At 41.1% G+C, this 12,416-nt stretch overlaps 1 protein-coding gene across 3 annotated transcripts in view; it reads right to left on the bottom strand.

The window, feature by feature from the left end:
• The window catches only part of MTA1 (metastasis associated 1), a 93,037-nt gene that overhangs the window by 41,009 nt on the left and 39,612 nt on the right, over positions 1-12,416 (bottom strand). For all 3 annotated transcript variants that reach the window (XM_068952028.1, XM_068952030.1, XM_068952031.1), the window contains exons 8-10: positions 9,695-9,794; positions 8,054-8,242; positions 6,907-6,981 (exon numbers count right to left, since the gene is read on the bottom strand). In XM_068952028.1, coding sequence (XP_068808129.1) covers positions 6,907-6,981; positions 8,054-8,242; positions 9,695-9,794 — 364 coding nt within the window. The remainder of the gene's footprint in view (positions 1-6,906; positions 6,982-8,053; positions 8,243-9,694; positions 9,795-12,416) is intronic.

Here is a 12,416-nt window from a genome sequence, read left to right as displayed (position 1 = left end):
AGCACTGCACCCAAAAGCAGACTTTCAAAGCAAAAGAAAAGAGACTTCCTTCTGCTGGCTGGAGTGAATTTCCCCAGTCGCTTCTGTTAAATCTGGTCTCACACAAGAGCAGCTATCCTGAAATTGTCCTTAAGAAAATCCAAATGAATATGCACACAGCTGATCTGTATCAAGCCTACAGACTTAGAGGAATCAAAAATGTACGTTTTATTGACAGTCAGTTACGCAACTACAGAGGTTCTCTCTGAATACCAAGCAGAGGTTCCAAACTGAACGTTGTCAAAACGTCCTGCTCAAGTCTTTTTCACATAAGTGACCAAAGCATCCCATGGCTGGTCTCAAAAAGTGCTGCGATGATGGCTCTCCAGTAGCATCAGAAACACTTCTCTACCTTCCAGAAGGAACATTACCAAAAAAGAAAAACCCATAAACAGAAAAATAACAAAACATGCTCAGAGGCCTTTCCACCATGAACTGCAGGCTGTTCCACCCTCTTGCTGGACTGGAAAACCAGTCGTCTTTCCCCAGGCAACTGATAGCAGAGACTATCGTGAGCAGCTATGTCAGCAGACGAACAGCCACAGAATTCATACTTTGTCCAGGAATAACATGGAAGTCTAGCATCTGATACCGATAAAGGCCTTACAATATTCCTTGAGGAACCTTGTGCAATAATCTTATTTTCCTTCAGACCGAAGTAGGAAATTCAATGAACTTCCACTGGTAGAAAATTGGGTTCTCCCCCCCACTTTCCACTAAATTGGAGGTGGGGGGAAGGGGAATGGAGGTAAGTTTTTTGGCAAAAGCTCCCTGGAACTTTCTGCCATTGCATTTTGAGTTATTACGTTATGACATTCTGGGAAATCTGCGAATGGGAAAGCTTCATGCAAGCACAAAGCATTACCAGCAGCTGAAATAACCTTATCTCCAAGTGGACAGCGGAGTAACTTAGGCTATTAAGCAACACTTTAGTAAACTGGTGATGAACGTCAACCTCGCACCACAGATCTTCTTTGTGGTTGATGACCATTGTGCAAACTGTGAGCTAACAACTTTATTTTTAAGAATATGGTATAAATAGACAAACGAGTAAACCAAGGCGGCGAAGGTTTTCGGCGTGCTATTATGATCTACTGGATAAGAACAGGCCAATTTTACGCACATATTTATGGCCCTGAGGAATCACTACACCAGATTTGATGAGTTTCCTATTCTCTGACAGCGACTGGTACCAGAAGGTACAGGAGAAAGGGGTTTGAAACGTAGTAACGCACAATAACAGAATAATCCCTTCACAGAGAAAGTGCCTTACTAGCGCCTTGCCAGTTAGTAATTGATTTGTGCCTGAAGCAAATGGGTTTTAATACCTTAAATTTTTAATGTTGTCTGATGTAGTTCTGAATGTTCTCATCCACAAAAAAAAAATCTTGAACATTTGTAAGTTTTTCTAGAAGTCTGGCGTAAATGAAATCTTTGTCTTTGCAAGTTATTAATACACCTGTATCTAACATATTTCCTCAAATTCACTTCATCTTACTTTCCCCATCTACAAAAGGGGAGATATTATCAACTTGCCTATCCCACAGGCACCAAGGGGATTAAATTACTGAGCACTGTACAGACAGCGATGCAAACATCTGTCCTCTATACATCCTCTCCCTAGCTTTAACAACTTGCACTCTACCCACTGAGCTTGAAAGTGTTTTAAAATATGTGAGGTATCAGAGTAAATGTTTGGGGTCATTTTCTGAAGAATGAACATTTATAAAGAGAAAATAAGAGAAGCAATCCAGGAAAGCATAGGATACTTCAAGGACCGCAATGCGAGGGATGCGCTGGTAGACAGCGCAGAGAGGTCTCAGTTCCTCAAACAGCAAGCATTTATTAGTTCAAGCTGGGGAAGAATGGTCTCTAGCTTGCATTTTCTGGATATAGAAGAAAGCTTTCACACGGCTTTTTTTTTCTCCCCCAAAAACATTTTGTTGCCAAAACTGCTACACTTCTATGTTATTGCAGGCTTAACAGGAGATGTTTTGGGTCCTATGTATGTGGAAAAATGTTTCTTTTACATTATTTCTGCTTTGTTAGCACACAGTACTTTAGGAAGGTTAGTTTATTAAGATGTCACACACAGCTCTGGGCTAGATATGGAGAAAGGTAGCTTTCCTTATTAAAGGAATCGGTAAGCCAAGATTACCTACATCTCTGTTATCTATATATCAAGATTTACTCAGCCCTCCCTCCTCTGTAATTGTGTATAGTGACACTTTGACTTTCTCCAGTATCTTCTCCTTTATGTTCATTTTTTCAGGTCTATGCACAACCTAAGTGTTTTTCTGTCACTTCTTCCTACTTCATTTTTGTCATGCAGCACTCTTCTGACAACACTTCCACATAATACAAGTTTCTACATTGTTCTCTTCTTAAGATTTGATCTTCCTCTTGAGGTTACATGCCCCTCATGCACAAATGAGATGCAAAAAGTAAAATTAAAGCCTTCAACTCTCAGAAAACATATGACTAATTCAAACGATCTTTTGCCACTGCCATCTCCTGAGCTGTTTTTTCCTCAACAACTGGAGAGCCGTGTTCTGCTTCAAAGTCCTCAGGACTTTCCCGCGTTTGGTATGCAAAACAGCACAAACGTTTAAAGAACTTCAGGAAAAAAAAAAAAAACCACCACGCTGGAATTCACAGCTACATAAGAACGTAACCGTAATTTTGAATGAAAACGCAGGCATGACCGAACATCACATCATGTCTTAAAGAGTTTTCAAATCATTGGGGGAAGTCACCACATTGAAGTTATTCAGTGGTTGCCATTTCAAACACTTCTGATTCAGAAATATAAGCTCTAGTGAATACATGTGGAAAATCTGTCTCAAGAAAGAGGCATTCAAAGAAGACATGGGATACTGAATTTAGGATGAGCCTCCCTCGCTCTTCAGGACAAATCTGAAAGGGTGTCTTTTATCGGTCAAGTCTTGGCATCATTTTGAGCAGATGTTCAGGAACCTACATCGGACCATAAATTCTGTGTTGACAGTGCAGTGGATGAAACTTTTCCTCTAACAGTTCTGCTCTGGGAGGGCTGCTCCTTCTCTTGAAATTATTCAATTCCTAATTACGTCGGCAGCCTTCAGAAGCAAGGTGTAACTCAAGCCAAACAAAAATCACTGGATAAGAGATCCAAGTGCACCCTCCAAAACAGGACAATTTTGCCTCTATCTCAACTACAGTGTCCTAGCCGCAACACAAGGAAGTGTGGTATTAAGCCTTCCCGTCCTAGGTATGCCAAGCATAAACACTTTTTTTTGTTTTTTTTTTTTTTGATGCGCATACAAGCGCAACTCTTTCTGCATGCTAGCACTTCAACAAGAATACCTCGTGTCGTTTATTTTCCGAATACTCTGACTACTGGAACTGTAGTTCCAAGCTTACACAGGATGTAATTTCTTAGAATCAGAATATCTGGTTGCACTTTCCTTCCTGTTCAGCTCTGAAAAGGGGTCTTCTGTTGAGGACAACTCAAAATGTAACTTGTTGGCAAGAAGCACATGGATTCTGCTTTAGGATTATGATAGCCAGAATCCTCTCTTGCTCCAAGAAAAATCTTAAAGCAAATACAGAAGAAAGTAAACAATTCCCAGCTAAATGGCTTTCATCAAAACAGGCAGTTTGCTGGTGACAAGAGCTTCGTTATTATGTTGTGTAATTCTCAGAAACAGACAGGTTAAATATATGTTTTTCTTAAGTGCATTCAGCCAAAGATTCTACAAGAATGAGTAGGTTATCAGGGTTTTTTTTTTGTTTTTTTTTTTTTTAAACTAACAGTGCCTTACAGAGCTGGAATATAAATTTAATCATCCTCACAGAAGGAGGACAAGTGAAACAACTCAGGATACACACTTTTAATATTCTTAGCACATTTTCAACACTTCATGTACAAAAATGCTGTTAGTCCCAGAACCATTTTGTGGTATTTGACTAAGGAAAGAATCTACAGACAAAATACTCTGAAGTAGACAGAAAAAAATGGCGGGGAGCGTGCTTTGTCAGAGACTTTGCACATATCAAGTAAAATATAAATGCAAGACATTATTAGTTCAAATACCACTTCCTATGCTTTGTGGTTATCTCTCTCTCCCTCTCTCTCTCCCTGGTATTTTATAAATGTTTAATAGTATTACTTGCTTCATGATTGGGGAATTTGAGAGGAGGTCTTCAACTGAGTTCAAATTTAATTGATATAATATCTTTGCACTGCAATTTCTACCCATTCAACTTATATTTATACTGTCTCTTAAGCGTTGAGGCTCTAATTGGAAGTTTTCCCCAAATCCCACTGCCTTGTACACTGCCAGACAGCACATGTAAGGTATAACCATGATCCTAAGATACACTGCATAGTAATGTAACAAAAAAGTATGAGAAATTGTGGGGGGGTTCCCCCCCCCCCAAAATACTGCAAGAACAAATAATCAGTGTTTCAGGCAACTGTCCTCTCTGCAGTTTTGTCTATGTAATACAAAAGTTCAAGAAAATGGAAAAGAGCCAAAGAATTTAACCACTTCCTAATCGAGGCACAGTTTCTCCAGTTGTTTCCCCTCCCCAAAAATACTAATGTTTTCCTCTGCTGTCTAGGACTGGAAGCAGTGTTTCAAGAGCTGGTCAACAACATTAACAAACGCAAAAAGCATGAGACCTTCACTGGCTTTGACCTTACTGCTGCGTGCTTTCAAACATTACCTCTCAGTACCTTCCTCTGCTCATGGGCTTCGAGGCAGGCACCTGGGCCCCAGTATTCAAGAGTTAACAGCAAAGAAATTGCCCTTTGCCCTCGCCCCCCTCCCTTTTAAAGAAAAGGGGAGGGAGCACATAGCAACATTTCCTTGCAATAATCAGCGGCTTAGGGACTACCTGCACAAAAGATAGTTGTACCTAAACCAGGTCTACATGGATTTCTTTTTTACTCCTCCCATCTCATGAATTCATCCTTTGGGTTTTTTTTTTTTTTTTAAATCCAAGTAAACTAGTATCTGCAACATGCCATGGCAAGGGGCACAACAATTTAATTACATATAATCTAAATAAACATCACATTCTGAACCTGCCAGTGGGATTTGACAATCCCTAGATCTTAAATCAGAAAAGACAATGAACAAACATTCCTCAGTCACATTCTCCAAACCACTCTCACAACTTCTTGCCTGCCATACCCTTTCCATATCCACCAGCTCTCCACAGTGCAGAGTCTAAGGTTATTTTAGTTATTTATTTAGCATTTCCATCCTTTCATCACTCTTGTCACTTTTTTCTGTGCCTCTCCCCATTCTGTTATATCCCTTGAGACGGGCAAAGAACAGAACGTCACAGTTGCAGACATATCATGGATTTACTGAGCAGGATAGTGATGTATTCTGCCTGCTGTTTGCACTGTACAGGGGTGACATTTTCATGCAACAGACTATTAAGATTCTAGTTTTCACTGGCGGATGAAATAACTTTCTTCACTTCTTCCAGTTCCTACCCTACTGCTAGATGGATGTCTACGGTTAAAGGAAGAGAGGTTAGATAAACAATGCAAGGAAAGAGAAATAAGTGGATTCCTCTTCATGCAGATACTGAGCATAGTATGGATTCAGTACAGCCAGCTATCATGCCCTAAATAGCCGTCATCATACAGGAAAGTAGTAGTCACTATCTCAGTCACACACACAGTTCAATGAAGAAGAAAAGATCACGGCCTAGTTCGCCAACACCTTTTTTCCCCTACCATGCCAGCTTCCATCACTGTCTCACATTCTTACTGCTCAATTCTTTTTCCGAAGCAAAAGTTTGATCAAAGAAACAACTCGGGGAAATATAGGCGTGACGATGTAACTATTAAAGCCACTCAATAGGAAAAACAAGCATTACAGAGAATTTACACAATAAAAGTTCTGATTTGTCCTAAGACTTTCTCACTAATTTTAAATAGTGTTCCAATCAGAAAGAGGATAGTAAAAATGGCCTCCGTGCCCAAACGTGGCACATGCCAAATATTGGTCCACGCCCCAGGCAGCTAGTCTTTATCCCAGGCTGAATATCCAATGAAACAAGTTAAGGCAGGCCATTTTTATAACTCCCCTCTTTCTAGGGCTTTAAATAGGTGCCTAAATATTATACTGATAATTATCATGAAAAATCCAATATATTATTTCACCCTTCTTTGTAATTAAATTTTCCTATTAAATATTTTAAGTAGTTTTCAGCAACTGATTTTCTACAACATTTTGCATGCTTCTTGCATTGTGCCTTAATTATTTAAGGACCAAGCAGCCTTTGTATTTATACAAGTAGGAGATAAAAATTATTGTAAACACTACTCCAAGCTGATCCTCAAGTATAATGAGTCTGGGAATTTGAGCCATCAACACTTCCCAGACAAATACTTAACTCACTCACTGTTTACATGAGGGAGCTTCCACACATATGAATCTTCAAAGTCATGGACAGGCACAGGTGGGGAATAACCACGGGTGCCTGTGGTACAGCAACTGCCCACTCCCCCATAAACAGCCCTAACTGAAGTTACTGCCAACCTTGAACTTGTAACAGGCAGAGATTAATTGCATTCTCTTCCTCAAACGACCGAATTCCAAAACAGGCATTTGAAAGCTCCAAACAAGTGAAGTGGCAAAAAGCATGAAAAGAAAGCACAAATCCCAATGCCAGATGTTTACTTCTGCAGGATTGCCTATGAGATTAGAGACAAGAGAAAGATTTCTGGCCTTTCAAATCATTACAAAATCCATCTATTGGAAAGGCTGAAGACCAAGAAGGAGATAAAGCAACAATGCTTGGTTTCAAAGGTAAGAAAAACAGCTTCTGTTAGAATGAGAGAGGTGATTCTGAATCTCTTACCTGCTGAACGTATCTGTCTGTAGTTTTCCACATATAATAATATTCTATTATGCTTGTTAAGGACTTCCATGGGAGCTAGGGACATAAAGGAGAAGCAATAGTCATTGCAAGGAGCGCCATACAGCCTGATGCAAACTCGCAAGTTTCCTCTGAGGGACTGTTTGCAGTGGAGCCTTGCTACTACTAACCCTCCTAACAAAAAGGGACCAGCCAGGGTGTGACTCTCCTGACGGCATTAGATGCACACGGGACCTATGTTAAACTAAATGGCCTTTCAAAAGATAGCACCTTCAGTGAGGAAGCAGAGCAGGTTACAGGTAAATTTCCATGCTGCATTGGCTCCACCATACACCGTTCAAGAGATGGGCACAATATGGAAAAGAGCCCCATCTTTGAGCAGCAAAGACCCAAGCAAGAGCCACAACTACAGCATCACAGTTCTGATTTGCTTGGCTTTTATGGAGTTGGATCATTTAAAACAATAACAACAGAACTGCGCCGTGCCAGCTCTACCCTCCAAATGAGGATCTCAGCAAGACTACAGTGCTGTGCTGTTTCCAAGTCCCTATGTCTAAAAGATTAGGGCACGGGACAAGCTACAGTGAAACCGCTTCATTTGTTTCAGAGGACTCAAACAGTGAAAAAGCAAAACTTGGCTCTATTTACAGTGCTCCATTCAACCTGCACGCTGAGCGCCTAGGGTGGAGCTTTGGCCAAACTACAGGACACTTCCCTTGGATTCTCAAGATTCCTTTTTTAAATTTTCAAAGGGCCCTTTCTGAAATAGTATTATAAAAGTGACTGAATGTTCATGTTTCAGAAGGCCCAATACCTACTCTCCTTCAGATACAAACTAATCTGAAGGCAGTTAGGCTGTCCTAAATCATCTCTCAGTTGTCCTGGAGCAGACACCTTTAAGGTTACATCTCTGAAGGAAAAGCTATCATCGGTGATTTGAAATTCTGACTGTACAGCAGGCTGTCATCAGTATGAGATCTCCCTTTCCCCAGTTTACAGCAAGACGCACGCTCCAGTTCAGAGCCCTCTTCAGATTGAGGGAAAACAAGGTAGCTTCGACACAAGCTGTAAGCCAGCTCTGTCACTGGTCAGACCTGCTCACCATGCAGCCCTCATTTTGTATACTTACAAAATCTTGCTGAATGTCAGTGAAATCTTTTCCGTATTTTTCTAGTGCTTCCTCAAAGAGGTTGGCCTCTGAAGCAGACCACTCCTCCATCTCATCTCTACATAGGACTGGCCCACCCTGTGGCACAAGTGCAGAGATCGCCTTGGAAATGTCATAGACATTTTTGTGCAAAGTGTCCATAGCGTGGAACTACATGGCAATAAAAAGAAAAACAAACATAAGGACAAACATCCAGGGGAAAAAACAATGAGAAATGAAACAGTCATAACAAAAATCATCTACTGAGATTTGAGGATGAAACATTCTCTTTCTACACAAAGTCAGCAGAACCTTGTTCACCTCAGACTCACTATAATTATCAGTGTACAAGTCTAATGTTCACTAACAATACTGGGATTTTTGGAACAGAAGGTTCCCCATATTCATAGTTCCTACTTTATCTACCCTCCAGCAGCAGCAGCGTAGCACGCCCATTAAGGAAACGCACGTGATATAGCCCTGCTCAGCAGGGCTAGGCAGCCCTGTTAGGTTCCATCCACAGATAGGGCATCAGGATAAATATCTAGAGGACATACTGTCTAATAAACTTAGCCATACACTTTCTTTGTCAAACAATCCACTACATTTTCATATAAAAGCAAGTATTTAATAAAAGCAACATATACACACACATACACAGCCACAAAGGCCTCAAGCCCCAAAAAGGAATTCAGTCACACAGCATAGCTGAGTAGGAAACAAAGAATTACTCCCAGGAGCAATTGCTCCTCAGAAAGCTGAGCTATGACTGGCTGCAACTTGCGATTTGCAAGAGATAGCAACATGCTGCGAGACAAAGGAATTGGTGTTAGTAAATGAAAGCTTGGCTCTATTTCTTGATTTCTGTAGTTTTAATTAGAACGTTGCTTGCCTTCCATCATACCAGCGTTTTGTGCATGTGCACAATTATCCTACAGTGTTTTATCCTAAAATTTGCTCTACGTATGATTTCACACTATTCCAGTTACGAGGCAAGGCTTTGATAACAGTACTCTGGAGACTTCATGAATTTTATTCACATTTCCATTAAACTCTCTAGCACAGAAGTTTAAGTTTTGCCTTTCCTCTGCCTACTCATAATCATTTATGATTATAAAATATTAACAATATCAATCACCACTCGTTAGACACTTTAAAACGAAGCTCATAGAAGAACTAGCTCAACTTAGACTTCTTATCTGACTGCAAACTTTTTCCCCAGATGCTCTTGCCCAAGGGTGCCAGTGACAGTTCGTGGTGTTGGGGAAGTGATGAGAAGTGACATTCCGACATTTTAACATTGCAGACAGGCAAATAATCATTCACATTCTTTTCAAGACAGCCACTAAGCCCATGGAGGAGATGGGCTGGGTGGCATGCGGTCAAGACATCTTAATGAAACTAAAAATTCCGGTAAAACTATCCATGATGGATCATAGTAGTCACAAGGCCAGATAAAGTCATTTCAAATGTAAATAAAGGATTCCTTTACAAAGACAGTATCTAAACCACAGTAGGCCACAATTACAGCCCATCTGCCCCTCTACTTTTGCCAGCTGCTATTGCAGAGGTGAACGTGCTACACCTCCTTTCAGGAACTTAAGATCCTCTTAAAAATCTTACCAGCGTGATGTCCCTAGAGGCTGCTGCAGCACTCATGTGCAAACTTGGCTGTCTGACAGAACTACTGCAATCTAGTGCTCGGGCAAATGTACCAACAGACCTGAAAGATATTAAACAGAGCATTAACTTTGCATGCAAAACAAGCATAAATATAAACACCCAACCAACACTTCTTGACATTAGCAGACTCCATTTGTCAGTAATGAGATTATATGGTTTGGCTCTAGTTCTGAGCCAGAGACCATTTTCCTCAGATGTGGTTTGTTATTATGAATGCTTTACTCTACTTAGTTCATATGGCCAAATAGGCTTAGGCGTAGGAGGGGAAATGGTGAAAGACTCAAGAATCACAAATGAGTGGTTTTGAACTCTCTCATTCCCTACCTCTCAGAGGCTCCCTGAAATAAGGTTTAACAGAAACTGATCTTAATCAAACTTTATGAATGGCAAAACCTTTTCCACAAAAGCAAGAGTAGTGCTTGGTTGTCCGAAGGTACAGAGACAGATGCCAAGACCAGATGGAAAGGAGAAATGCAGCAATCCAATCATTTTTCTAAACGTTTCAGACAAATTAAAACAGTTCTTTATTTTAAAAGTATAATATAATATTCATATAATATACACACACACACACACCCCATATAGCCTGCATTTACAACAGGCTTGCACTGAAGAAAGGGAAAGACATTACAGAAATTCTCAAGTACTTCTCAGTGGCAGTCACTGCAGCTCCTTGTGCCTGCAATCCCCAAGCCTCTCATTTTAGCCCTAAAGAAAGTAATCTGAGAATTTTTCAATCGGAACACCAGTTCAAGTAACCCCTGCTCCCCTCACTGCTCGTTGCACTGCCTGGGGGGAAGCACTTGCGCTCCTGCACAGTGACTCGCAGCAGAGAACGCCCCTGCCCCAGCAACCACAACAGAAAAAGTCTTTTTCCCCCCCCCCGTCAGATCACTTCCCCAAACTAGTTCACAGTGTGGAGAGGAACAAACTCCAGCGACAAACAGCGCAGGAGCAGGAAAAGTAGTAATTATCATCAAATACGTATTTTTGGCTGAAAATCTCTTGACCTTCCCCATGGGATCCATGTTCCCAACCAGATACCCCTTTGCAGCCTCCTGGAGAGCTATGCTTCCAGCCACTCACCCCACCCCTGCCTCAAAGCTTGCCCTCCCTAGCTTTAGCTGAGCTGATACTTCTTTTTGTAGGGTCTAATTATAAACTGGACCGCCTTGCTGATTCTGAACAAAAGCAATCTTTATACCAATCTTCTCAGGGACTCTGTTTACAGCATGCATCCACAAGCAGCTGTGCCAGCACACCAAGCGGATAGCAGTGAACAGCCAGAGCTACCTAGAACAGCTTCACTGCCAAGCGCCTACGCACGCCCCATCACAAAGCAGCTCCGTGGTCACTCTGAAGCGACCCCCGTGCTAACCCCCATCCACCGGGGCGGGGGGTGCTTCCACCCTCTTACTTCCTGCTAGGTCCTCTCGTCACTGATACCAGAGGACCACGTGACTGAGGGGCAATTTGAATCAATCCCACTGAAAGTTAACCCAGCAAACAAAAGAGAAGTTCTCAGCGTTTTGGTGGTGTCCTGTACTTCACTTCATTAGAAACACTTACAAAACTGCACTCCTGTCAAGAAGGGACTCATAAGAAGCAGGAATCTCCTTGGCTAGAGTTACTCCCAGCTCTCCCCATCACTCCTTTTATCTGTTTGCTCCACCACGCTGGTGGACATCATCCATTTCCCTATGTTCACCTGATCAACTGGAATAATCTGTTGTACATAAATCAGCTGATTCAGCAAGTTTCACTCTACTGTTGGTGCAGGTCAAGGGAAACAGCAATATACAGTGTAAGCAGCACAGTGGAACTTCCAAGAGTGAAATTTTATGGTGATTCCTTGGTGTAGCCATAACACAAAGGATTTTTTTTAAATGAATCTTAAAACAATAAGACCAAACAATAAAAAGACGACCAATTTAACTAAAGGCAAAAATGTGCAAAGTGATTTTAACTATGAGATTTTCTTCAATCTAGACAGCAGTTAACATTTTTGTCTTAACTAACCAAGTTTCATTCTTGGTTCCCTGTTATGGAACTCAACACAACAATCAAGCAGCCGTACAAACCTTTAAAGTTCCTCAAAACAGATTAGCTGGACAAAATTTATAATAATGGCAAGTCTGATCTTCAGACTACATAGGAAAAATCAATTTTGTTGTGCGTTTCTGAGTACACGTATTTCTCATCTTGTGCCCTTAAAATATTGCATTTCACTCCTCTATCATTTCTTTAATACATTTTTTTCTCTAGTATTTCCCTCCAGTCCATATCATTCAGCATGTTGAATGCATTTACTACTCTTTGATAAATGCACTCTTGTGGCATCATCCAACTTTTTCAATCAGAAGTAGAGTGCTCTGTCTGAACAAATTCTTGCAGATAAGCTCTAGCGTTGCCTCTTTAGAGAGCATCCCGTTAACTTACCCTTACCCCACAATAGGCCATGGAGAAAATTCAACATAATGACTCAAGAGGAAAAGTCAAGAACTAGATGTCCAAAAGAACCTCGGCCCAATTCAACAGAGTATTTGACAAGTAGACTTAAGTCTCTGCTCTTCAGGGCTAAAGAAAGCTGCTCTGCGAGGCAGGGTCCACAACTATCAGATTCCATGGCCAAGAAGCAGAATTGTCAAGACTAGCCAGCCAG

The sequence above is a fragment of the Struthio camelus genome, chromosome 8 (assembly GCF_040807025.1).
Source record: "Struthio camelus isolate bStrCam1 chromosome 8, bStrCam1.hap1, whole genome shotgun sequence".
Lineage (NCBI taxonomy): Eukaryota > Metazoa > Chordata > Aves > Struthioniformes > Struthionidae > Struthio > Struthio camelus.
Note: the sequence above shows the minus strand (reverse complement) of the source record. Positions and strands in the feature narration are given on the sequence as shown.